The 27,892-nt window shown below is 52.5% G+C and overlaps 1 protein-coding gene and 2 pseudogenes across 1 annotated transcript; 1 reads left to right on the top strand and 2 right to left on the bottom strand.

The window, feature by feature from the left end:
• Positions 1 to 14,797: 14,797 nt before the first annotated feature.
• Positions 14,798 to 15,720, bottom strand: LOC147984457 (uncharacterized; annotated as a pseudogene).
• A 5,394-nt stretch (positions 15,721 to 21,114) lies between these two features.
• On the bottom strand, positions 21,115 to 22,013 carry LOC125541359 (uncharacterized). Its single transcript, XM_048704794.2, has one exon. It carries the CDS (start codon positions 21,751 to 21,753, stop codon positions 21,334 to 21,336), a length of 420 nt encoding a protein of 139 aa, XP_048560751.1. The 5' UTR covers positions 21,754 to 22,013; the 3' UTR covers positions 21,115 to 21,333.
• Positions 22,014 to 25,387: 3,374 nt separating this feature from the next.
• On the top strand, positions 25,388 to 27,673 carry LOC147984456 (uncharacterized; annotated as a pseudogene).
• Positions 27,674 to 27,892: the final 219 nt, after the last annotated feature.

Raw genomic sequence — 27,892 nt, 5'->3', positions numbered from 1 at the left:
TAGGCCTCGCCGTCGTCCACCGCCCTGGTTCTCTTGGCGCGGCATGGTCAACGTGGTCAAGGAACAGCTTCCATCGGGCGTGGACTATACGTGGAGAGGCTGACAGCTGGTTCCACGGCCGCAGCAAGGAAGTGCCTCCTTATTACGTGCAAAATAATTATTCCTCCACCTGACAGCGGGGACCCACCGGACAGGCCACTGTATTTCATGAAAAAAACGTTTCCCCCTGACTGCTGAGACCCACCAGCTACACCTTCGCACGCAAGGAAGTGCGTTCGGGCAAAAAAAACAAAACGATTCGCCCCCCTGACTGCTGGGACCCACCAGCTACATCTTCGCACGCAAGTGCCCGACAGTCGGGACCCACCTGGTCGAAGCGTATGTAGCGTTGTCATTCTGGTCGCGAACGTGTACATACATATATACTGGTCGATGTAGAGGCGCGCACGTGTCATAGTAGAGGCTCACACGTGTCGTAGTAGAGGCGCGCACGTAGCATGTACACGTACGTACAACGGCCAGGGTGCAAGAAAGAAAATACGGCCACGTACGTACATATGGGTAGGGTCTCGAACGCCTACTCACGCATACGTACGGCCAGGGCTCGTGTACATGGCTGGGTCGGAATGGAGAAACAGCGTCGTCGTCGTGTTCATGGGGAGGCAACAAAATGCGTCGTGTTCATGGGGAGGCAACGGAATGTGTCGTGTTCATGGGGAGGCAACGGAATGCGTCGTGTTCATCAGGAGGCAACGGAACGCGTGGGAGCCAACCGGTTGGGTCGGAACGGAATGCGTGGTCGTGTTCATCAGGAGGGCTTGGACGGAACAGGCGATGGAAACGAGGCCTGGCGTACCGCAAAACGGAGGAAACGGACCTCCTACGGTCGAAACGGGGGTCTTGTTGATCGGGAGGGGTGTGGCGTACCGCAAAACGGAGGAAACAGACCTCCTACGGTCGAAACAGGGGTCCTGTTGATCGGGAGGGGTGTGGCGTACCGCAAAACGGACGAAACGGACCTCCTACGGTCGAAACGGGGGTCCTGTCCATCGGGAGGGGTGTGGCGTACCGCAAAACGGGACTCCACGGGATACTGTTCATCTCCACCGTCGACCTTCTCCAGCCTCCACGCGCTACCGTCGACCTCCACCAGCCTCCACGCGATCCTGTTCATCCAGCCTCCACCGCCCGCTACTCCACCGGCTACTGTTCAACCACCCCTCCACCGTCTACTGTTCATCCAGCCCTCCACACCACGGGGTCCTGTTCAACCACCCCTCCATGGGCACCCCTCCACCGTCTACTGTTCATCCAGCCCTCCACCACACCACGGGTCCTATTCATCCAGAGGCAACGCCACCGCTCACTGTTCATCCAAACCCCCCGCAACGCTCACTGTTCATCCTAGAGGCAGCATCGATCGGCTTCAGTTAGCAGCAGTAGCGAATGAATCGCTCGATTGGGTTCAGTTAACAGCCATCGATCAATCACTCGGGTTCAGTAACGCGTAGCCTGCAGTGCAATCGCTCGGGTTCAGTTAGAGCCAATGCCTCGCACACACGCGCGTATGTCTACGAGAGAAACGCGCATCGCTCTGCCCCTGACCTCCCACCGTAACCAGGAACTCCCCAAAATTTTCCTCCCCCTCGCTTCTACCACGGTTTTTTCCATCATGGACGGCCCAAAGAATGTCATGCAGCTGCGTCTCCGGCCTGCCCAGGACGAAAAGCCCATTTTCTGTCATGATTTTTTCTCTTAGAAGTAGGATCCCACCACATCTATGATGATACCGGGTTTTGTCACAATTATCGTCATAGAAGTGTCATATGTATGACAGAAAAAAATTTCTTTCGGCCCAAAATGTCACAGATGTGTCTTTTCTTTGTAGTGACTAAACTATCAAGTAGTCATCATACTGAGCTTGCCAAACGTTCATAACGTCTGTATCCGCTCATGCAATAGGTCCGTCACCTAGCGGTGCATCAGGGACATAATTCTTCTATGCAACAATGAGGATAATCCTTAGATCACGGGCCTAGTCCGCATCATTGCTACTATCATCTTTCAACTTAGTTTTCTCTAGGAACATATGAAAAATTAAAACAGGGGAGCTATGCGCGAGCTATTGATCAACAACATAGATATGCAAATACTATCAGGACTAAGTTCATGATAAGTTAAGTTGAATTAATCATATTATTTAAGAACTCCCACTTAGATAGACATCCCTCGAGTCATCTAAATGATCACGTGATCCATATCAACTAAACCATGTCCGATCATCACGTGAGATGGAGTAGTTTTCAATGGTGAACATCTCTATGTTGATCATATCTACTATATGATTCACGTTCGACCTTTCGGGCTCCAGTGTTCTGTGGCCATGTCTGTACATGCTAGGCTCGTCAAGTTTAACCCGAGTATTCCGCATGTGCAAAACTGTCTTGCACCCGTTGTGTGTGAACTTAGAGCTTATCACACCCGATCATCACGTGGTGTCTTAGCACGACGAACTGTCGCAACGGTGCATACTCAGGGAGAACACTTATACCTTGAAATTTTAGTAAGGGGTCTTCTTATAATGCTACCACCGTACTAAGCAAAATAAGATACATAAAAGATAAACATCACATGCAATCAAAATATGTGACATGATATGGCCATCATCATCTTGTGCCTTTGATCTCCATTTCCAAAGCACCGTCATGATCTCCATCGTCACCGGCTTGACGCCTTGATCTCCATCTTAGCATCATGGTCGTCTCGCCAACTATTGCTTCTACAACTATCGCTAACGCATAGTGATAAAGTAAAGCAATTACATGGAGTTTGCATTTCATACAATAAAGCGACAACCATAAGGCTCCTGCCAGTTGCCGATAACTTTTACAAAACATGATCATCTCATACAACAACGTATATCACATCATGTCTTGACCATATCACATCACAACATGCCCTGCAAAAACAAATTAGATGTCCTCTACTTTGTTGTTGCAAGTTTTACGTGGCTGCTACGGGCTTCTAGCAAGATCCGTTCTTACCTACGCATCAAAACCCACAATGGTGATTTATCAAGTTTCTTGTTTTAACCTTCAACAAGGACCGGCCGCAGTCAAATTCAATTCAACTAAAGTTGGAGAAACAGACACCCGCCGACCACCTTTATGCAAAACTAGTTACATGTCTGTCGGTGGAACCGGTCTCACGAATGTGGTCATGTAAGGTTGGTCCGGGCCGCTTCATCCAACAATACCGCCGAATCAAAATAAGACATTGGTGGTAAGCATATGATGGTCACCGCTCACAACTCTTTGTGTTCTACTCATCCATATCATATATGCATAGACCTAGCTCAGATGCCACTGTTCGGTAACATAGCATGCAATTTCAAAAAAAATCCTACGCTCACGCAAGATCTATCTAGGATATGCATAACAATGAGAGGGGGAGAGTGTGTCCATGTACCCTCGTAGACTGAAAGCAGAACCGTGTGACAACGCGGTTGATGTAGTCGAACTTCTTCTCATTCTGACCGATCAAGCACCGAACGTACGGCACCTCCGAGTTCTGCACACGTTCAGCTCATGACATCCCACGAACTTTTGATCTAGCAAAGTGTTGAGGGACAGTTTCATCAGCACGGCGGCGTGGTGATGGTGATGGTGAAGTGATCCACGCTAGGCTTCGCCTAAGCACTACCATAATATGACCGGAGGCATAAACTGTGGAGGGGAGCGCCGCACACGGCTAGGAATCAGTGTTGTGTGTTCTAGCGGTGCCCTCCACATATATATAGGTGGGAGAGGGAGGGGAGTAGCAAGGGGCTCCCCAAGTAGGAGTAATCCTACTTGGGCGCCTCCCACAAGTCGGCCTTCCCCCTTTCCATAAGTGTCGGATGGGGAAGGAAAGAAAGGGGGGAGAGAAGGGAAGGGGGATCCTCCCCTTTCCTTTCTCCCTTCCCCTCCTTCCTTCTCCTTATATTCAGCCTATATGGGGGCGCACCAGCCCACCAGGGGCTGGTCTGTCCCGCTCTTGGCCCAATAAGGCCCATATCTTTGCCGGGGGGGTGCCCGGAACCCCTTCCGATGACCCGATACGTACCTGGTACCCCCAGAACACATCCGGTGTCTGAATACTATCGTCCTATATATGAATCTTTACCTCTTGACCATTTCAAGACTCCTCGTCATGTCCGTGATCTCATCCAGGACTCCGAACAACATTCCGTCACCAAATCACATAACTCATATAATACAAAATCGTCATCGAACGTTAAGCGTGCGGACCCTACGAGTTCGAGAACTATGTAGACATGACCGAGACACCTCTCCGGTCAATAACCAATAACCGAACCTGGATGCTCATATTGGGTCCCACATATTATACGAAGATCTTTATCGGTCGTACTGTAATGACAACATACGTTATTCCCTTTGTCATCGGTAGTCCTGGCCATCTCCGACCCGGCCCTGTCAGCCCACCCGACCCCGGTCCTAAAATCCAGGGCCTAGGCCTAATGGGCTTGCCCATGGTCCGGGCTTGGGCCTGAGTTTTGGGCCCACCAGCAGGGCCTGGACGGGCTTAGGCTTCGCATATTGGCATTTTAAGGAAGAGGCCCGGCCCAAGGCCCTAAGCCCTAAGGGCTTTTTACCAGATGGGCCGGGCTTGGGCTTGAAAAGTAGGCCCGATGGTAGGGTCTGGGAGGGCCTAGGCCTCAGTTTTCTGCCGTGGGCTTTTTAAGGCCCGGCCCAAGCCCAGCCCGGCCCATGGCCAGGTATAGTCATCGATATGTTACTTGCCCAAGATTCGATCATCGGTATCTTCATACCTAGTTCAATCTCATTACCGACAAGTCTCTTTACTCGTTCTGTAATGCATCATCCCTCAACTAACTCATTAGTCACATTGCTTGCAAGGCTTATCATGATGTGCATTACCGAGAGGGCCCAAATATACCTCTCCGATACTCGGAGTGACAAATCCTAATCTCGATCTATGCCAACCCAAAAAACACCTTCGGAGATACCCGTAGAGCATCTTTATAATCACCCAGTTATGTTGTGACGTTTGATTGCACAGAAGGCATTCCTCCGGTATCCGGGAGTTGCATAATCTCATAGTCAAAGGAATATGTATATGACATGAAGAAAGCAATAGCAATAAAAACTTAACAATCATTATGCTAAGCTAACGGATGGGTCTTGTCCATCACATCATTTTCCTAATGTTGTGATCCCGTTCATCAAATGACAACACATGTCTATGGTTAGGAAACCTAACCATCTTTAACTAAGGAGCTAGTCTAGTAGAGGCTTACTAGGGACACAGTGTTTTTGTCTATGTATCCACACATGTATCTGTCGGATCTCGGGTTCCGGCAAAACCCTCAAGGTTCAAACACTACGGTGCGCGCGAAGATCTCCCCCTACCAATCCACGTCCTAGCTGCGCTAAGATCTCACGGGCTAACTCGACGAACTCGCAACACAAAGGACACAAGATTTATACTGGTTCGGGCTACCGTTGTGGTGTAATACCCTACTCTAGTGTGCTGGTGGTGGATTGCCTCTTGGGCTAAGGAAGAACAGTACAAAGGGAAGAACAGCCTCCTGAGGAGAGGTGTTCTTGTGCTTGGTGAACTTGTGGGTTGTTCGGGTCTCGTCCCCTAGCTATGGTGGTGGCTAGTCCTATTTATAGAGGCCTTGGTCCTCTCCCCAAATATTGAGCGGGAAGAGAGCCAACAATAGCCAATTTGAAAGGGGACAGCTAGTACAGCTTATCCTGACAAAAGCAGTCTTCGCCTGCAAAAGGCTCTGGTGGTGACGCTGCCTTGGGCTCCATGGTGACCTCCTTCTTGTCGTCCTGCTGGTCATGGTCTCGTTGCACTAATATGGAAACCTTTGCTTGACGCCTCGGTACTCCGCACCTGCTCTTGCTTCCTTAGCACCAAAGAGGAAACAAGAACACTGTGCGCGCTGGCGCCCGCCTGGCGCCTGCCTGATCTTGATCATCATGGATCACGTCATTGAAACCTCGCGAGGTTTGCCTTGCCTTGAACTCTGTGCCCCTCGCGAGCTATCCTGGTGAGGCCGCTCCTAGGAGGTCTTGTGTCGTCCGCCTCACGAGGCTTGGCCCCTCCCGAGGGTCTTGAGTGCTCATTGGTGAAGGTGGGCCGTACGGGCCCGCTCATAGTGCCACGCCGTGGGCTGGAGGCAGGCAAGTCTGGGGACCCCCGTTCCCAGAACGCCGACAGTAGCCCTCGGGCCCAAGGCGCGCTCGGGCTTGGCTTCGAGGCGAAGCCAAAGGTCAAGTGCGGAGCACCGCGGGTCCCAATAGCCTGCGGCCTTGGTCAATGCGTGGCTATTGATTGGACGTGGGCGTCTCCGCTTCCCCACGCTGCCTTGATACCCACCTGGCTAAGCGGCCACCACGGTCTACATGATTTCCCTCCCGTTGTTGTCGCGCACTCTCCAATTCTTCCGCTTCCTCGTAGCTCAGCCTCTCCCCCCGATTCGATCTGACCTCAATCCTCCCGTCGCCATGGCACCGGACCAGTCGGAGAAAGGGAAGAGTCCCCTGTCCTCTGCCGAGCTGCGCCCAGCCGCTGAGCCTGTCGTTGGCAGGTCGCTGGTGCTCAACCAGGAAGCCATGGACAAGGTGTGTGCCATGCTCGCCTCAAGCTTCAATGAGTGGGGAAGGACGGTGGCCTGGCCTGCATCTCATGCTCGCGTCGACCGGACAGCCACCGAGGTCCCATTCTTCATCGACGCCCTTTGGGCTAGCTTGGTTCCTCCTTTCTCCGCCCTCTTACATGTTGTGCTCGCGCATTATCAGATCCACATGTTGCACCTTGATCCCCAATCCGTGACCCTTCTTGTTGTCTTCGCCTTTGTTTGCGAGGCCATGGTAGGCATTGCCCCTTCAGTGGCCCTTCTACGCCACTTCTTCTCGCTGCACCTGATTGATCCCCGACAGAGCTCAGGATACCTCAGCTTTCAGGCCGTGGCGGCGACGGCCGGTGCGGGGATTGACTTCGAGCTCCCACCATCCACGAGCGGGTTTCGGGCACGATGGGTATTTGTTGATGTCGGAGTGCTCAGCCTCCTGCTCTCTTCTCCGTCAGCGCCCACTATTCCCATCTCCGGTTGGTGCCACCAAAGGCTCACTGATTCGCGCCTTGCCCCTGTCTGGCTCAGGCTGAAGTGGCTCAAAAACCTTTATGTGACTGCGCCTATGGTGGTGAATGAGTTCGTCCGGCGCCGAATCGCTCCGCTTCAGCGCCACTCTCGACCGATGTGGGCCTTGGTCAATAGCAAGGACCACATGAGACTTCAGGAGTCTGGGCTCCCCCTTGAGGCGCAACGAACGGTGCTCGAGGTCCTGACGGGTGTCTCACTGCCAGACGACATGCCAAGGAAGAGTTGCCTTCTGTACCGCTGCTTGAACAAGGCGACATTCGCTAAGCATATGCCTTCCTTCGATGAGTGGGGACTGTGTCCAGTCAGCCTCGTGGGGCCCCGTGAGAACCCCATCGTCGTGGTTCCTCTCCCTTCCGCAGGCGTCGAGCTCTCCCCAAGTGTGGATGGAGGGGGCGAGCACCGCTGGGGGCCGATGGTGAAGGCGACGAGATGATGATGCCGCCCCGGGCTCCCGAGGCATCATCCTCGGGGACTCGCGACTCTTGCCCTGGGGCAGCGGTTGAGGGGGCGACGCAGCCCGCGTCTCCCGAGGCCGGGGCTCCTGAGGCCTCAGCAGGTCGCCGCGAGGCAGGGCCTGATAGCTCCCCTCAGCTTGGCGCTCCTGGGCCTGCCCCTTCGAGCGCTTCTCCAGCCGCGCCTCGTGTCGGCCGCCATGTCCAGCGCTTCGGCCGGCTTTGTGTGGACTTCAAAGAGCTCCGCAAGAGGAGGAGGTCCCCAAGCAGCGGCACCTTCAGGCCATTAAAACAGAGAAAGTACATCGCCGTTGATGAGTAAGTACCTTATCTTGGTGATTCTCCGCGTGCTGCTTCCCTTCCTGACGATGTCTCTTCTGGATCCCTTCCACCAAGGGCGCGGAATCTCCTGAGAAGCAACCTCCTCTCGCCTCATTTCTCCTGCTGGACTCGAGCGCTGCAAGCCTGCGCGCTGCTCATGGCGTGGAGTCGACTGGGGAAGCCAACCCGTCGACAAGGCGCCTTGAGCTCGCGCCTTCGCCGTCTCTCCTTCGCGGCCTTGCTTGGAGTACATCAAGCGTGCCAAGGGTTCCTCCCCTGGTCGTGGACGGTAGCTGGATGGCTTCGGTTTTGGGTTCCTCTTCAAGCAGCGGGCCTCCACTCGTTCAGGATCCTCGTGAGGCCTAGCCTGCAACTGGGCGGGCGCCAGCCCCCAGCCCCCCGCTGAAAGGGGGCGAGCCGCTTCGGGCCCCATCCGCGGTCCCCGCGGCGGAGGACGGGGTCAGCAGCATGTTCGAGTTGGCGCAAGAAAGGAGCATCGTCCGCCACGAGCTCTTTCAGGAGGCGATGGCGCGATGAACCGGCTTGGTGAAGAGCTCGTGGATGTAGACGCGTGCCTCGTGGCCGAGGGTCTTCGGCTGGTGGAGGAGCGGCATAAGCTGAAGGTAGCTATCAACCTCGGGCGCCACCAGTGTGAGCTCGATAATGCGAAGGCTGAGGCTTCCCTCGCAGCCTCCCGTGTGTTGGGGAACATAGTAATTTAAAAAAAATTCCTACGCACACGCAAGATCATGGTGATGCATAGCAACGAGAGGGGAGAGTGTTGTCTACGTACCCTTGTAGACCGAAAGCGGAAGCGTTAGCACAACGCAGTTGATGTAGTCGTACGTCTTCACGGCCCGACCGATCAAGTACCGAACGCACGGCACCTCTGAGTTCTGCACACGTTCAACTCGATGACGTCCCTCGAACTCCGATCCAGCCGAGTGTTGAGGGAGAGTTTCGTCAGCACGACAGCGTGGTGACGATGATGATGTTCTACCGACGCAGGGCTTCGTCTAAGCACCGCTACGATATGATCGAGGTGGATTATGGTGGAGGGGGCACCGCACATGGCTAAGAGATCAATTGTTGTGTCTATGGGATGCCCCCTAGCCACGTATATAAAGGAGTGGAGGAGGGGAGGGGCCGGCCCTCTCTATGGCGCGCCCCAGGGGAGTCCTACTCCCACTGGGAGTAGGATTCCCCCTTTCCTAGTAGAACTAGGATCCCTTCCAAGTAGTAGGAGTAGGAGAGAAGGAAAGGGAAGGGAAAAGGAGAAGGAAGGAAGGGGGCGCCCCCCCCTCCCTAGTCCAATTTGGACCAGCCCATGGGGAGGGGTGCGGCCACCCTTTGAGGCTTTTCTCTCCTTTCCCATATGGCCCATTAAGGCCCAATACTAATCCCCGTAACTCCCCGGTACTCCCGAAAATACCTGAATCACTCGGAACCTTTCCGATGTCTGAATATAGTCGTCCAATATATCAATCTTTATGTCTCGACAATTTCGAGACTCCTCGTCATGTCCCCGATCTCATCCGGGACTCCGAACTCCTTTGGTACATCAAAACACATAAACTCATAATATAACCGTCATCGAACTTTACGCGTGCGGACCCTATGGGTTCAAGAACTATGTAGACATGACCGAGACACATCTCCGGTCAATAACCAATAGCGGAACCTAGATGCTCATATTGGCTCCCACATATTCTACGAAGATCTTTATCGGTCAGACCCCATAACTACATAAGTTGTTCCCTTTGTCATCGGTATGTTACTTGCTTGAGATTCGATCGTCGGTATCTCAATACCTAGTTCAATCTCGTTACCGGCAAGTCTCTTTACTCGTTATATAATACATCATCCCGCAGCTAACTCATTAGTTGCAATGCTTGCAAGGCTTATAGTGATGTGCATTACCGAGTGGGCCCAGAGATACCTCTCCGACAATCGGAGTGACAAATCCTAATCTCGAAATACGCCAACCCAACATGTACCTTTGGAGACACCTGTAGAGCTCCTTTATAATCACCCAGTTACGTTGTGACATTTGGTAGCACACAAAGTGTTCCTCCGGTAAACGGGAGTTGCATAATCTCATAGTCATAGGAACATGCATAAGTCATGAAGAAAGCAATAGCAACAAACTAAACGATCAAGTGCTATGCTAACGGAATGGGTCAAGTCAATCACATCATTCTCTAATGATGTGACCCCGTTAATCAAATGACAACTCATGTCTATGGCTAGGAAACTTAACCATCTTTGATTCAACGAGCTAGTCAAGTAGAGGCATACTAGTGACACTCTGTTTGTCTATGTATTCACACATGTATTATGTTTCCGGTTAATACAATTCTAGCATGAATAATAAACATTTATCATGATATAAGGAAATAAATAATAACTTCATTATTGCCTCTAGGGCATATTTCCTTCACCGTGATGCCTGCTCCCGAGCTCTGGAAGAGGCTCGGGAAGCTGACCGCCGTCGCGAGGTCGCGGAGAAGCGCGCGTGGGAGCTCCAAGCCTGGAGCGCCGTCTTGGAACAGCAAGTGGAGGCTCAAAGAGCCGCCCTGGCGTCGTTGAGGGGGACGCCTGCCGAAGAGGAAGAGATCCGGAAGCACGAGGAGGTGCTGGCGCTGGAAGCCGTGGAGTGTAGCCTTGAGCTCGAACGGCTGGAGACGAGGGAGCGTCAAGTTGCCCAGGCGGAGGATGCCGTTGGTGCGCGCAAGGCCAGGGCCCAGGAGGAGGTCGATTGCCGGGTGGCCGAGGCTCACGTGGGTCTTGAGGGTAGGCTTGACCTGAAGTTGAAGCTCGTGGTAGCTGAGGCTGCTGGTAGGACTGCTGCCCTCAAGTCCAGGTTGACTGAGGTGGAGCGACACGAGGAGGCCACTGTAGCTGCCCTGGCATCGGCGTAGGCCAAACTGGCCTCTGCCCGTGCCGAGTTGCTCCCTCTTCAGCAACGGGTCGCTGACACCGAGTCCGTCATGCGACAGAACAGGGAGGAAGTGCTTCACCAACGAACTCTGGAGCGCGTGCACGCCCCCATGCTCCAGGACCTAAGGAACCGGGCCAACATCGCCCTGGGCCACATATGTGATGAGAATGCTCCTCATCCCCACGCGAACGACTATGCCAGCAACCTCCGCTTCCTTACCGACGTGGTGACGTGCCTGGAGAACCGTTCCGAGAGGGCTCGCCAACTTGTTAAAGAAAGGAGCCGCGACCTGCTTGGGCATGCGTTCTCCCGCGTCTTCAGCCATCTCCAGCATGCCGACCCCAACTTCGATTTTGATGTCGCCATCGCTCCTGTACCCGAGGCCATCTGGGGCGACCTATCGCGATGGGTGGAAGACAATGTGGACGCACTGGTCAGGGCCTTCACTTCCGGCGACGATGGGGTGGTGGTCACGGCGGACGCGGGCGATGTGGTCGAATATGGTGATGGCGGCGCTGGTGAAGGTGATGGTGATGCCAGCGATGGTAGAAGTGATGCCATCAACGCATCTGAGGCGATCCGAGGGACGCAGCGAGTGACATGTCTGACTGATCCCATGTTTCCCAGCTGTTTGTCCTGCACACAGAAGCTCGGGCGCAGCCCTTGAGGTTGTAAGAGCATTTTTGGAGGGGAAGCCCCTCATGTAAATATACTACTGCTTCTATCTTTTTAGGTCGAGTTGGATATGCGTCTTCGTGAACTCACGTACCCTGGGGCAAGGTTGTTGTTGCGATTTACCTTAGCCTGGACGAGCCCAAAACCGGCTCATGAGATTGCGAGTTTCTGGGAAGCTCTTGAGGAACTCGTCGACGCGCCCAACGGGGCGGCGTGATAAGCAAGCGCTAGCCGTGGCGCATCATGCGCGTGGCGCGCGTGCGCCATGCCTAACCCTGCTTGCGAGGGGGAAGCAACAGGCGCAAACTCCGAAATAAGGCAAGAACCAGATAGCAAGAAATCGCTCGAACGAGAAAAGGCACCCCCGCGCGCATCAATGAAAATTCAACTTCAACTTAAATCCAAATCCAGAAGGCAGGGTTACATAAAAGAAATCCAAAGCAAATGGCCGTGTCCGGCGCCTAGTCTAGTCTTCATGTCTTCTCACCAGCGTGAAGCTAAGTGCTGCCACTAGGACGTGGGAGGGAGCCTTCGAGGCCCGAGGGCGGCACTCCTGAGACTCCAGGGCGTGTACAGCCCTACTCATTATTACGTGAGAATGTCACGGGAAGATACCTTCACATGTGTGAGCCTTACTTCATATTGCTGGACGAGGGCCCCGCCTTGTGCCACCCCCTACCACCGTTGGGACGACCGGAGACCAGGATGACACCAACGAGGACAGAGGGGACACCAGCGGCGCCCTCGGCGACCACGGGTCCTCTACCGAGGGAAGGCTCACCGGCGCCTCCCCGGCAGAGGGCCTACCTCTAGGCGATGCCTTGCTCCGAGCGACGCGGGGAGGGGCCTTGCTCCTGGCCCCTCCCACGCAGCCCCCAGTGAGCCTCTCCTGGTGAGACGGATACCGCTGTGCCGGAACTGTCGCCTGGCGCTGTTACCTGGTTCACTTGCGATTCATGGTTAGCGTAAGCCTGCCCCTAGGATATTAGTGGTACCATGTAGCTGTTGTCGACGGCGTGGTTGGTGGGGTTCTCGGGCGGCTCCTAGAAGGCCTCAGGTCCAAGCGCCTCCTCTTCCCAGCCTGGCTTGAGGAACGAGCCGGGGTCATCTTCCGGCGTGTACTCGTGGTTCATCATGCGGGGCACGTAGGCCTCCAAGGCCCTTGCCCCGAAGACCTCGCTGAAGTGCCCCACGCTCCATGTCGCCCGGCCCATGACGCCGTCCTGAGGATGGTGGGGTAGCGCCCCACTAGGGCCGTGTGCGGCGATGCTTGTGCCCGCACCCATCTGGGGTGGTGCGGGTGCGATGGGGCGTCGTCCACCATGGATCACACTGGTGTCTATGAGGCCCCCGGGCGCACTCGGGAGCACGCGGGTGCGGCGAGGCCCGCCGTGGGATCCAGCCGCTGCCTGGGGCATGAGCTGGTAGCAGAAGGGCGGTGCTCCCATGGCCGTTGTGTCCAGGAGCTCGGCGACACATTCTAGCAGTGCATCTCGGTCGCTCTCCATCAGCCGGCACCGCAGCAACTCCCGCGCCACCGTGAGTGCAGCCCGCATGTTTGCCTGCTCCCTCCGGGTGTGCGGCGCCGTCGCCGCGACGTGGCTTGCGGCCCTTGCAGCAGTTCGCGACTGTCGTGGGGTGAGGGCGGACGATGCCTGGCCGTGCCGCCCGCGCCCCATAGCGTCAGGTGGTGCTCGTGCCGCTTGGAGCGCGGGGTTGAGGTCTTCCTGGCAGGCGGCGCCTCCCGGGCTGGCCAGGCTGCCCAGCATTCGGTGTTGGTCCTTGAGTCGCCTGACATCGGAGCCGCGGAGCGCCAAAGGATCAACAAGTGGATCGGCTGGTGGAAGGAGAGCTACGGCGCACCCCTACCTGGCGCGCCAAATGTCGGATCTCGGGTTCCGGCAAAACCCTCAAGGTTCGAACACTGGGGTGCACGCGAAGATCTCCCCCTACCAATCCACGTCCTAGATGCGCTAAGATCTCACGGGCTAACTCGACGAACTCGCAACACAAAGGACACAAGATTTATACTGGTTCGGGCCACCGTGTGGTGTAATACCCTACTCCAGTGTGGTGGTGGTGGATTGCATCTTGGGCTAAGGATGAACAGTGCAAAGGGAAGAACAGCCTCCTGAGGAGAGGTGTCCTTGTGCTTGGTGAACTTGTCGGTTTTTCGGGTCTCGTCCCCTAGCTATGGTGGTGGCTAGTCCTATTTATAGAGGCCTTGGTCCTCTCCTCAAATATTGAGCGGGAAGAGAGCCAACAACGGCCAATTTGAAAGGGGATAGCTAGTACAGCTTATCCTGACAAAATCAATCTTCGCCTGCAAAAGGCTCTGGTGGTGACACCGCCTTAGGCTCCATGGTGACCTCCGTCTTGCCATCCTGCTGGTCATGGTCTTGTTGCACTGATATGGAAACCTTTGCTTGACACCTCGGTACTCCGCGCCTGCGCTTGCTTCCTTAGCACCAAAGAGGAAACAAGAACACTGTGCGCGCTGGCGCCCGCCTGATCTTGATCGTCATGGCTCACGTCTTTGAAACCTAGCGAGGTTTGCCTTGCCTTGAACTCTTCGCCCCTCGCAAGCCAGCCTGGTGAGGCCGCTCTTGAGGAGGTCTTGTGTCGTCCGCCTCGCGAGGCTTGGCCCCTCGCGAGGGTCTTGAATACTCGTTGGTGAAGATGGGCTGTATGGGCCCGCTTGCAGAGCCACACCATGGGCTGCAGGCAGGCAAGTCTTGGGACCCCGTTCCCAGAACACCGACAGTATCAAGTTTCCGGTTAATACAATTCTAGCATGAATAATAAACATTTATCATGATATGAGAAAATATAAAATAACAACTTTATTATTGCCTCTAGGGCATATTTCCTTCACTGCTATGGGGTCCTCTTTGAGTCCACGCTGGGTCGCGAGCATGCCCTTAACCTAGAGGTGTTGAACTTACCCTCCCAGGACTTACACCACCTGGAGGAACCATTCACAGCGGACGAAGTACTTAAAGTGATCAAAGCCATGCCTTTTGATAAGGCATCAAGGTTGGACGGATTTATGACCAGATTCTATGCAACTTGATGGAACATAATCAAGGATGATTTCATGAAGGCGCTCTCCTCCTTCTATCATGCGGACATGCGAGGTTTGGCCTCAATCAACAAAGCGCTCGTTACTCTCTTACCTAAACGGGAAGGTGCCGAGGAGTTGAGATATTATCGACCGGTGAGCTTGGTGCATGGAGCGGTCAAAATATTTGACAAGGTGCTTTCCTGCCGCCTCACTGAGGACCTCCCATGCTTGGTGGGTCAGCACCAGAGCGCATTTGTGAAGGGGCGGTCCCTTCACGATAACTTTATGCTCGCTTAGTGTACGGTTCAGCGGCTTCACGCGTTGAAACAGTCGACGGTCATGCTGAAATTGGACATATCGAAAGCCTTCGACATGGTACAGTGGCCTTTTCTTCTCGAGGTTCTTTAGTGCATGGGATTTGGCACATAGTGCCTATCTTGGATCCCTGGGCTCCTCTCTACCTCAACCACTCGGATCATGGTGAATGGCGTACCGGGGGCCCCGATCTATAACTGTTGTGGCCTTCAGCAGGGTTGACCGCTTCCACCGATGCTATTCATCCTCATCATGGAGCCTTTGCAGCATATGTTTAAGTTGGCCTCGAATTCGGTAATCCTTACACCGCTGGATCGGGTGGGCCTCGGCCACAGTATGTTAATCTTCACAAAGGATGGCATCGTCTTCATCAAGCCAGTGGACATCGAGTTGAGAACTTCAACAAGGATTAGATGTACGGTACGGCGTCCAGACTACGTGTCAACTTGCAGAAAACCTCGGCCATACCAATACGCTGCTCGGAGGTGGAGATGACACACATTTAGGGCATCTTGGGATGTCGACTTGGGTCCTTCCTATGCAAATATCTTGGACTGCCCCTATGCCTTAACAAACCCTCAGCGGCACAACTACGTGGATTGGTGGATCAATTGATGAATTGCTTGCCTACCTGGAAGGCAGCCGCCTTGCCGAAGAGCGGCACACTAATCTTGGTCCTTTTGGTGTTATGCTCGGGTCCATTGCATGCGACGTTGGCATTGGGCCTCCCCATGAAGACAATCACGGACATGAACAAGATAATTAGAGGCTCCCTCTGGTGTGGTAAGGCTCAAGTAAATGGGGGAAATTGTTCCCTGGCTTGGGAAGAGGTGTGCATGCCAAGATGGGCAGGAGGCCTAGGGATCCCGTGCCTCAGGTGGTTGAACATAGCGATGCAGACTCCCTGGACTTGGCTACGTCGAGCGGACCAGAGTAGACCATGGATAGAGTTCAAGATTGTCGTTCACATGGAGTCATTGGTGTTGTTTGTGGCAACCACCAGGGCGACAATAGGGAATGGGAAGGACACCCTATTTTGGGAGGACCGATGGCTCGACAGGATGCAGATGCATGAGCTTGCATCGGCACAATATGAGGTGTCTCGCGACGAGTCAAGGCCACCCACACGGTTCACGAGGCAATCTCGCTTGGCACCTGGGCACAGGACATCAGCCCCAATATGGCATTCACAGCTCTGGTGGAGTATTTGGAGGTATGGCAACGTCTGCAAGGGATTCAGTTATAGTAGAGTGTCATGGACTCCATCACTTAGTCGCGGGAAACAAATGGTCAATTCTCGATCCTTTTCGCCTACGCCGCCTTGTTTGCCGGCAGGGAGGTGGTACCAACCGCGGATTTCTCATGAAGATCTCGAGCCCCTCTGCAGTGTTGTCTCTTTACCTGGCTAGCTACGAGGAACAGGTGTACTTCTGACCGCATCAGATGCTTGCCCTATTGTAACACCCTCGATGCGACTATATCTCCCACGTGTCGAGGCACACTTAGAGGCATAATCGCATTGAAGGCATATGTCGCAAGTTAGGCAATCTTCACAACATCCCATGTAATATAGATAATAAAAGGGGAGATAACATAGTTGGCTTACACTCGCCACGTCAATCAAGGTACATAAATAACATTACATCATCCAAACACTCATGGCCCGACTACGGCGCCAAAATAAGAGATAACCCAACATGCGACATGGTCCCGATCACCCCAACTAGGCACCACTACTGATCGTCAGGAAAAGAAACATAGTATCGCTGAGAGTCCTCGTCGAACTCCCACTTGAGCTCGAGCGCGTCACCTGGAGCGGAATCATCAGGCCCTGCATCTGGTGTAATAGTAATCTGTGAGCCACAGGGACTCAGCAATCTCGCACCCTCGCGATCAAGACTATTTAAGCTCAATAGGTAAGGTAAGGTGAAAATATGTGGAGCTGCGGCAAGCGACTGGCATATGTGGTGGCTAACCTGTTCGCAAAAGAGAGCGAGAAGAGGAGGCAAAGCGCGAGCGAGAATCTAGAGAACAACCTGCGCAAGCATTACTCCAACACCGTGTCCACTTCCCGGACTCCGCCGAGAAGAGACCATCACGGTAACTCACACTGTTGATTCATTTTAATTAAGTTAAGGTTCAAGTTATCTACAACCGGACATTAACAAATTCCCATCTGCCCATAACCGCGGGCACAGCTTTCGAAAGTTCAAATCCCTGCAGGGGAGTCCGAACTTAGCCCATGACAAGCTCTCACGGTCAATGAAGGAATAGACCTCCTCCCGAGACGTTCCGATCAGACTCGGTACCTCGGTTCTTTAAGACACTTCGACAGGTTAAAACAAGACCAGCAACACCGCCCGAATGTGCCGACAAATCCCGATAGGAGCTGCACATATCTCTTTCTCAGGGCACACTCAGATTGTCTTAGGTACGGGTAGGCCATCCCAGAGTTGCCCCTGGTGGCCATCGGCAGCTGACAGGTGGACCAACACTCAGAGAAGCACTGGCCCGGGGGGGTTTAAAATAAGATGACCCTCGGGCTCCGGAAACCCAAGGGAAAAGAGGCTAGGTGGCAAATGGTAAAACCAAGGTTGGGCATTGCTGGAAAAGCTTTAATCAAGGCGAACTATCAAGGGGTTCCCATTATAACCCAACCGCGTAAGGAACGCAAATTCCGGGAACATAACACCGATATGACGGAAACTAGGGCGGCAAGAGTGGAACAAAACACTAGGCGAGAGGCCGAGCCTTCCACCCTTTACCAAGTATATAGATGCATTAAGATAACATGGCAATATAATGATATCCCAACAAGTAAATATTGTTCCAACAAGGAACGGTCTCCAATCTTCACCTGCAACTAGCAACGCTATAAGAGGGGCTGAGCAAAGCGGTAACATAGCCAATCAACGGTTTGCTAGGACATGGTGGGTTAGAGGTTTGACATGGCAATTTGGGAGGCTTGAAAGCAAGTGGTAGGCATCGTAGCATTGGCATAGCAAAAGAGCGAGCATCTAGCATAGCAAAGATAGTAGTGATTTCGAGGGTATGATCATCTTGCCTGCAAAGTTCTCAGAGTTGACTGGATCCTCGAAAGCAAACTCAACGGGCTCCTTGTTAGCGAACTCGTCTCCCGGCTCTACCCAAACAAGACAAACAAACAAACGGAACACAATCAACCACGTGCAAAGCTCAAACAATATGATGCAAAGATGGTATGCAATGCGGGATGCATATGCAAGATTTGACAAGGGATGCATGAACCTGGCCTCAACATGGAAATCCAAGTGTGCCACTAGAAAGATGAGATAAAATCGCTTGAAAACGATATAAAGAACGCCGGAATCGGAGTTACGGTTTGGAAATGCAAGCGATTCAAATATGACCACGGTCTGCGATTTACAGCAAGTAGCCATCTAAATGCAATGAGATGAACATGCTACAGCACTCAAACATGACAACAAAATACATGGCAGGGATGCATTCAAGATGCTTAACAAAAGTCTAGCACTGGGCTACGGCCAAATCATCCATTAACAGGTTCAAACAAGCATGGCAAAAATGCATATGGTAAACAGATTTCAGACTTAGTGAAATTAACACTTGTCTGAAATCTCAGATCAGGTAGCACTCTTTGGAGCAACAAAACTATATGCTACAGGACCTGAACATGGCAAAGTAAAACATGTCATGGAGCTACTCAAAAAGCTTAACAAAAGTCCCTTAGTGACCTTGAGCCAAAAGGGATCAGAAAACATATTAGCAAGCATGTGAACATAGCAAAAGCATAATCAGTTTTCAGACAGTGAAAACTGGCACATGCTGAAAAATATCTCAAGTAGGCATGTTTACGAGCTTGATGCACTCACTACGGAGCAAGTCATGAAAAGATAAGCATACATCTATCAAGAACACACAAAGTGCAAGCTAGGCTTGGCAAGAACAATAGCATAGCATGCACGGATCAACTACAACATCATCGGCAAAATTGCTAACAAGTAGACAATCTGCCCAGAATCACGAAGTAGCAAAAGTAGAGCTCGATTGACTCAAGCTAGGGTGCTCCATAATTGCAAACAAAGACATGGATGGATAGAGCACTACAAGATTAATAAAACACCCTTATTGATCATCATCAAAAGAGGCACGGATCACTAGGAAACAACATGAACATATGGCAACATGAGATAAACAGGTCAAGGACTTAGTGGAAATACTAAGTCCCTGAAAACAGAATTACCAAGTGCCTCACTTTGCAAGCTTGTACTAGTCACCACACCCATCACAAAAATACATGGGTTGCACCTCTGAAAATATGGCAAAACCCTTAACAAAATATATGTAGAGCACCCGGGCATATCATGCACACAATAATCATGGCAAAAATGACAAATATCTAAATGGAGCAGCAGATCTGACAATTATCTCAAGTAGCACTCTTCCAACAGCATTTCGGGCATCAAGATGAACTCAAATGAAAATGATGCAATGGAATGAAATGATGTACTCTCTGAGACGAACATTTTGATATGCTATATGCCCAAAACGGAGTTACGGATGAGGAGTTACGATGCCATGAACAGGAGCATATGGATCTGGGAAAACGGGGACTTAGGAAAAAATATACCCTCTGAAAACAGATCTAGGGTTTTGCACGGAAACCGAGGTGGCGGCGGATCTGAGCTCGCCGGAGCTGTAGACGCCGGAGGGGGGGTCGCCGGAGTGGCGCGGAAGCCGAGGGGGGTCGCCGGACGGCGGCGGGAGGCGCGGCGCCGGACTTGGCGGCGCCGGCAAGAGGCGAGGTGGCGGCGCGGCGTCTCACGGCACCGACCGGCGAGGTCGCCGGAGCGGTGGCTGAGGTGGCCCGGCGACGAGGTGGTAGCCGGAGACGGGTGGAGGCGGCGGCGCGGCGAGGGGCGTCGGGGAGGAGAAGGGCGCGGGCGGCGGCGGCTCCTCTGGGCCGCGGGGGCTCGCGGCGGGCCGCGCGGGCCGGCATGGCTGCGGGTGGCGGCGCGCCACATGGCGGCCCCGGTTGGCTGCGGGCGGCGGCGGCGATGTGTCCGATTTAGGCGGCAGACATGTCCGTCGGCGGCGGGGCGATTTTAGGGTTTCGGGGGAGAAGGAGATCCGGATTTCGGGGGGTTCTATTTATAGCCATAGAGGGAGCTAGGAGAGTCCAAATGAGGTGCGGTTTTCGGCCACGCGGTCGTGATCGAACGCTCTAGATGATGGAGAAGGTTTAGGTGGGTTTTGGGCCAAATTGGAAGGGTGTTGGGCTGCAACACACACGAGGCCTTTTCGGTCCCTCGGTTAACCGTTGGAGTATCAAACGAAGTCCAAATGGTACGAAACTTGACAGACGGTCTACCGGTAGTAAACCAAGGCCGCTTGGAAAGTCTCGGTCCAATCCGGAAATGTTTAATCCCCACACACGAAAGAAAGATAGAAATGACCACCGGAGGAGAACGAAGCGCCGGAATGCAAAACGGACAACGGGGAAAATGCTCGAATGCATGAGATGAACACGTATGCAAATGTAATGCACATGATGACATGATATGAGATGCATGACAACGATAACAACACACGGAGATAAAGACCCGAACCCGAGAAAATAAAATAATTAAGGCCGGAAACGGCAAGAGTTGGATTACAAATTAGGTAAGTCATATCCGGGGTGTTACACCTTTCTGCGATCAGGAGGAGGAAACTATCAATCACATTCTGTTGACTTGTGTGTTCGCAAGAACGGTGTGGAGAACACTATGTTTGGCCTTAGGCAAACATGAGTGTTCACCTACGACCCAAGATACCCGCAAGGGTTGGTGCGTTGCAAAAACGACAGGAGTGCGCAAACCAAAGGAACTGAAGGCTTTCTTCACGCTCGTGCTATGGGAGCTTTGGAAGCATAGAAATACGATTGTCTTTGATGGTGCTTCTCCGTCCTTAAAAATGATGGTCACGCGAGTCGTCATTGAGGACAGAGCTTGGCAGCAGGCGAACCTGTTGAAGGGCGAATTGGGTAGCCTGTTTGAGTTGTTGTCAGGGTGGGGCGAGTAGCGAGTGATCTTTTTTTTATACCGAGGATGGAGCTGTGGATTGTAAGTGATGTCAATGTTGTAGTGTTTCACTCTTTCTAACATCAACGGTGGACTGGGTTCTATGCCCCTATCTTTCTATAAAATATGATATGCACATTCGTGCGTACAGAAAAAAAGACACCGGATTTATAAAAATTAATGAAACCTCAAAAACAACACCAAAAAACGCAACAGGCACGGGAATGTACAGTGCCTAGCCTACACCAATCCCGTTACAGAGCCCAGCTGTAAGCCTGCGACGACCTCACGCTAAGCAAAAGTCACGATGGCCGTGGGGATGCAGGGGCCGCCGTCGAGGTCAAGCACGACCCGTTGCGCAGCCGGCTCGGCATGGGCCGGAAGCTCCACCTCCTCAGCGCCGCGCCGCGCGCGCCCGTGGCCGGCGGCGAAAGCGCCCGCCGCACCAGCTCCCGGTTCCCCGCCGGCGCCCGGCCAGCGCCAGCCCTGCACGGCTGCCGCCTCGACGACGCGGCCGCTGGCAATCCACCTCCAGCGCCCCACCAGCTGCGCCCCGCTTGCCCCCACGCGGCGTCGCCGCCGCCACCCGCGGACCGTTGGCCCGGCGAGCCGGCCGCCTGCCTGGTGGGTCGCCTCGGCCGCGGCAGCCCACCGCGCGGCGCGCGGACGTGCTGCTGCCCTGCCGCCACCACCGCCGGCGAGAAAGTTCTGGTGCTACTCATCGCACGTGTCCGTCCGCTGCTGTTCTCGTTCTCTTCTCCTCCTCGTCCTCATCCCGTCGCAGAGCCGGCTCTTATACGCATGGGCTATGCAAGCGCACGATGAGCTGCACCCGGCGAGGACTTTACAGCTCGCGTTCGTGCCCGCTTTGACCTGGACCACTTCTCGTGGGCTCTCTCTCGGTTGGCTGGTTGTTGGTTCGTGTCACGGTCGTAGGCGGCCCCGGCGGAAACGCGGTCAGAGGCTTTCTTCGGGGAGGGGTTTCTTCCTTCTTCTACCCACGTAAACGTACACGTATGCGTGGCAGTGAATGCTTTTCTTTTTTGCGTGGCAGTGCGAGCTGACTCGATCGGTCGACTGGTCATGTCTGCTGTCCCGTTTTCGAGGTGTGAATCCGCGGTTCCCTCGTGGAGAAAGTTCCACACCACACAGCTGGGTGCAACTAGCGGTAGCGGCGTTCAATTTTGTAGCTCTGTTTTTTGTTTCCGAAACGGATATTTTTGTAGTAGCTCTGTTGTGTTACCGGCCGGGATGCTTTTCGAGATTTCAGATTTGAGCATCCTGTCTGTCTCATCGTTCCACTAAGAGCGTAGAATAATACACTTGTGCCGAGCCGCACTGCTACACATAATTTATTTTTAACATCAGTACAGACACAAGCGCTCATATACACGTGCATACAGTCATCCCTATGAACACACACGCGCACACCCTATCTCTATGAGCACCTCCAAAAGACTGAACCGGCATATCATCTTGAGATTTACGAAGTCATCGTAGACGCTTCGTCGTCGACGAGAACGTCTCCTTCCACTGAATGCGCATCGTCGGAAATCCTGAAATAAATCTAGGAATAAATATGAGCACCAGGATTTGAACCCTGGTGGGTTGGGGATACCACAGTTTTTTTAACCATCCAACAACAGGTTGGTTCGCACATATTTTTCTTTATGTTGTGTGGGCTGAACTGGGCCATCTACGCATTTTTTTTCTTTTCTTGTCAATTCTCAATCTATTCTATATCTATACCGATCTACTAATAAAGCACGGATTACTTCGGTTCACCGTTACTTTCCCTTAATAAAATGACAAATAATTATCCACCACTGCTGTCCATAGGTGGAAAAAACGATTTGTTAAAGATTTAAAAAAGACATTAAAAAAAGATCTAGAAAAAGAAAGAGATGCCGGACCCAACCCTTCTTCCCCAATGTGGACGATGCGACGCGACCTCCCTGCACCACCGATGTCTTCCACCGCGTGACCCTCTCAGTCGTCGCCGCCCAGGAGCCCCCACCCCCCGGCCCGCTCCCTGCCAGGTCAATTCCCGCTGCTGAGGTTCCCTGTTGCCATCGACACCCCACGTGCCCGGCGACGGAGATGGCTACGGACGACAAGGCGGACACCATGCTTGCGTGGGAGGAGGGAGCCCGCCTCCATCTGCCCGCTGTCAGTCACGTCCATGCGGAGGAGATGCCGCCATCGACTTTCGTTTCCCCACGCCGCACAAGATCGGCCATGGCCGCCTCGAGTTCGTCTCAGGAGAAGATGCTCGCCCGCGTTGACCCCCATGCAGTCGTCGGCCAGCTGGGCCGCGGGCGTGGAATTAGCTCGGATGGCAGCCATGAGTGCAGTGCATCGTGGCCTCTAGCTATGGAGGAAGAGGGCGGAAGAGAAAACATAGGAGTAACCCACGAGTGGGAGCGAGGGAGACAGAATAGGGAGGATGCGAGATGGAGTAGGTGTTCGGGTGGCCCGTCTATATGCATGAGGAGGAAGAAGATAGGAGTTGGGGCTGGGGATGGTCGCCGACGAGCCAGGCCGGTTCTTTAAGCGGCGCCACCTAGAGGGCCTCAGTGTTAACATATGTACATTGTACTTACCACTGTAACATAGTAGTACGTAGCACGATCCTATAATTCGGGATCTCATCGCCCCGTTGGCCTGCGTGTCTGATACGTCTCCAACGTATTTATATTTTTTATCATTCCATGCATTATATTATCCATCTTGAATGTTTTATATGCATTACTATGCTATTTATATCATTTTTGGGACAAACCTATTAACTTAGTGCCCAGTGACAGTTGTTTTTTCTTTGTTTTTGTCTTCTATAGAAAATCAATACCAAACTGAGTCCAAATGGAACGAAACTTTTTGATGATTTTTCTTGGGCCAAAAGACATGTAGGAAGCTTCGGGAGGAGGCTAGATGGTCCACGGGTGAGCCACAAGCTCACCACGTGCGCCCTATGAGCTTGTCCCCCCTGGCTCCTCTAACCCTAATCTCGGCTCTATAAATACTCAAATATTCCCCGTATACTAGAGGGCACACCAAAAATAATTTTCCACCGCCGCAAACTTCTGTTCTCATGAGATCCCATCTTGGGGCCTTTTCTGGAACTCTGCCGGAGGGGGATTCGATCACGGAGGGCCTCTACACCAACCTTGCCGCCCTTCCGATGATGTGTGAGTAGTTTACCACAGACCTAAGGGTCCATAGCTAGTATCTAGATGGCTTCTTCTCTCTTTGATCTTCAATACAATGTTCTCCTCGATGTTCTTGGAGTTCTATTCGATGTAATCTTCTTTTGCGGCGCGTTTGTTGAGATCCGATGAATTATGGATTTATGATCAGATTATCTATGAATATTATTTGAGTCTTCTCTGAACTCTTTTATGCATGATTAAGATAGCGTTGTATTTCTCTCCGATCTATTGATTTGGTTTGGCCAACTAGATTGATTTTTCTTACAATGGGAGAGGTGCTTTGTAATGGGTTCAATCTTGTGGTGCCCTCACCTAGTGACAGAAGCGGTAGCGAGACACGTATTTGTATTGTTTCCATTAAGGATAAAAAGGTGGGGTTTATTTCATATTGATTGGATCTATCCCTCTACATCATGTCATCTTGCTTAAGGCATTACTCCGTTCTTGTTAACTTAATACACTAGATGCATGCTGGATAGCGGTCGATGTATGGAGTAATAATAGTAGATGCAGGCAGGAGTCGTTCTACTTCTCACGGACGTGATGCCTATATTCATGATCATTGTCTTAGATATCGTCATAACTTTGTGCTTTTCTATCAATTGCTCAACAGTAATTTGTTTACCCACCGTATGCGTTCTTTCAAGAGAGAAGCCTCTAGTGAAAACTATGCCCCCCAGATCTATTCTTATCATATTATTTTCAGATATATAAAACCCAAAACCCAAAAATACCTTGCTACAATTTATTTACCTTTACCTTATTTTGCACTTTTATTTATCTTTTATACCTATCTCTATCAGATCTCATCATTGCAATTAACCGTGAAGGGATTGACAACCCCTTTTATCGCGTTGGGTGCAAGTATTTGTTTGTTTGTGTAGGTGCAACCATTGAAGACTTGTGTGTTCCTCCTACTGGATTGATACCTTGGTTCTCAAACTAAGGGAAATACTTATCTCTACTTTGTTGCATCACCCTTTCCTCTTCAAGGGAAAAAAACAACGCAAGCTTAAGAAGTAGCAGTGCCTATTCTCACGGGTGCGCTCTCTCCCTCTCGTGGGGTACATAACATGTAATGTGTAACAGAATCAGTCAAGAAGAGGAAACCATCTTTCCAACTTAGTATCAGACTCCAGGAACACCCATGGTCAACACTCAGCCTTCTTCCTCCGCCGCCGCCATGAGCTCCGCCACCTCGCCGGGCTCCCTTTCCACTGACACCTTTGCGGCCACCTCTGTTGCCTCCTCTCCACCGTTCATCTTCGGCACTAATCCCTCCCTCATCAATGGCTCCTCTGCCGCCTCCGGATCCCAGTTTGCCCCTTGTTCACCTCTGGCATTCCCTCCTCCCCGGCGCCGCTAGCCCCCGCCCCTCGCAATCCCATCTACAATGACCATATCACCAACCACATCAACTTCCTCCTAAACCCTGCTAATCACAACTACCACAAGTGGAAGACCTTCTTCCTCATGGTGCTTCTCTGCTATGGTGTCACCTTCCTCATGAAGCACCCTCCTCCACCCAACGCCACCGCCTAGTATCTTGAACTAGACGCCCATGTCGCCCTATGGATCTATGCCACCCTTTCTGACACCATGTGCGATCACATCGTCGGCGCCAGCACTACCTTTGCCATCTGGCACAAGATCAAGGACTTCTTCCTTGCCAATCGCATCGGCCTTTTCATGATCCTCAAACGCAACCTCAAGCAGGGTGATCTCTCGGTCTCTGAGTAAGCACGTCACATGAAGCTCCTTACTGGCGGCCTCGCAGACATCGACCATGCCGTCACCGAGGTGGATCTTACCACGCAGTTCCTTCATGGCCTGGACAAGCGGCTTGGCACCATTCGCGTGGTTCTGGACAACCAGGCTCTCCCCTTCGACACCGTTCTCTCCCGCATCATCCTGGCCGAGGAGCCCCATGCGCAACGCGTGGCCGAGGAGAGTGCCTCCGCGTTCGCCATGACGGGCGGTGGTTCTTCGGGCGGTAGCTCCAGCGCGGCGGTTGTGCCCCGAGGGATCACCCCTCCAACAACTCCAACGGGCGAATCTAGGGCGCCTCCCATCTCCCGCACCAAAACCCTGGACGCGGGCGCGACGACCGTGCCAGTGATGGCGGTGACTGTGCCATTGCCGTGGATGCAGTCAGACACAGACGTGGTGACAATGGCGGTCATGGACAACACCAGCTATCGTGGATTTGTCATGGCAGATGCCCTAGTGAAAGGACTTAGGTGTGGAGCCATCGCAACTTGGTTAGCTGGAAGGGGTTTAATGGGACAAAGGACACAAGGAGTCCAGCCCCTCTCAACGAGGTAAAAGCCTATGTCCTGCTTCTAGTTGTATTGCTTGAGTTTCGATTATAAGGGGGCGAATACACTTGACCTAGTTCTCGATTGCTTGTTTCTTGAGTTAACCCACCGCTGGGTCTCACCTTTATATACACAGGTAGAGACCCAGAGGCTTACAGAGCCCCGATCGGCTCACACAACATGGTCGGCTCGGTTTCTACTTAATCATGCCTTACAGAGCAAATCTTCCTATGACAGTTCACAAGCCCAGGCCTTGGGCCCTTGCCGGGCCTACGTTTTATGAGCCTCCATCTTCACACCTCTCCTTGGGCGGTTGGGCCTCCCTGGACTGTCTTCATGTTAATCCGCCAATGGTGTAACACGGCCCCTCCTGGGCGGGTCACACCTCGAAGCTATATCCCCAACATTAGGCCCCAGGTTGATCTGAACTTGTTCATATCAATCTCCACCTTTTAACTTAGCAGAATGTATCCATGTTGAATCTTCATCAGTCCGCTATAAACCGCCATGACGCCACGTAAGCAGAATCACTGTAACCGCCATGACGTCATGTGCAGTAATTCCGCACAAGGCCCAGGATATCTCAATGGATCTTTATCTTAATGGGCCTCCCAAAAACCGAGGCGCCCGCATTGCTAGCAGAATCATTTTTCCTCCTTGATTTCCGCGCGTGCCATCTTATCACTTCCTTATAAATAGGGACATGAGGCCCTCTTTTTCACTTTTACCTCTGCCTCTGCCTCTTCTTCTGAGTCTTCCTCATGCCGACCGCTGCAACATGAGCTCCGACGCCGCCATCGACCTTCTTCAACAACTCCAACCTAGGCCGCTGCATCGACCTGACCATAACTAGAGATCACGGTGCCCCTCCACTGCTCATCAGCATCAGCAGGTACTAATCTCAACTTATTCTCAATCTGCATTAGATTACCCTAGTTGTCGGTGTTCGTCGCTGCCCGTCGTAGTTTCTCTACTAACGCTTAGTTCAATCCAAAAAGTAGCATGAAATTTATGCGGTAGCAGTTTTAGCATCCGTTTCCAATCATAGATGCACCCTGTCGCCCTGAGATTCAAACCCAACTCACATGTTCTTCCACTGCATTATTTAGGTTTAGCAATTATTCTCCTTTTCCGAACTGATGTAGATCCATAAATATAACCGCAACTTGTGGAACCTGTTTCTCCCATACTTAGAAGAATTTCAACTGTCTTGATAATTAACTAACCCGCCACTCACTTTGCTGGGTGATGCGGCTTGAAACTACGTCGGTATTTCCCCAAAGAGGAAGGGATGATGCAGCACAACAACAGTAGGTATTTCCCTCAGTGATGAG

This window comes from Triticum urartu, chromosome 2A (genome assembly GCF_056163025.1).
Source record: "Triticum urartu cultivar PI428250 chromosome 2A, HENAU_Tu73, whole genome shotgun sequence".
NCBI classification, from domain to species: domain Eukaryota; kingdom Viridiplantae; phylum Streptophyta; class Magnoliopsida; order Poales; family Poaceae; genus Triticum; species Triticum urartu.
This window is presented reverse-complemented; position numbering and strand designations above follow the sequence as displayed.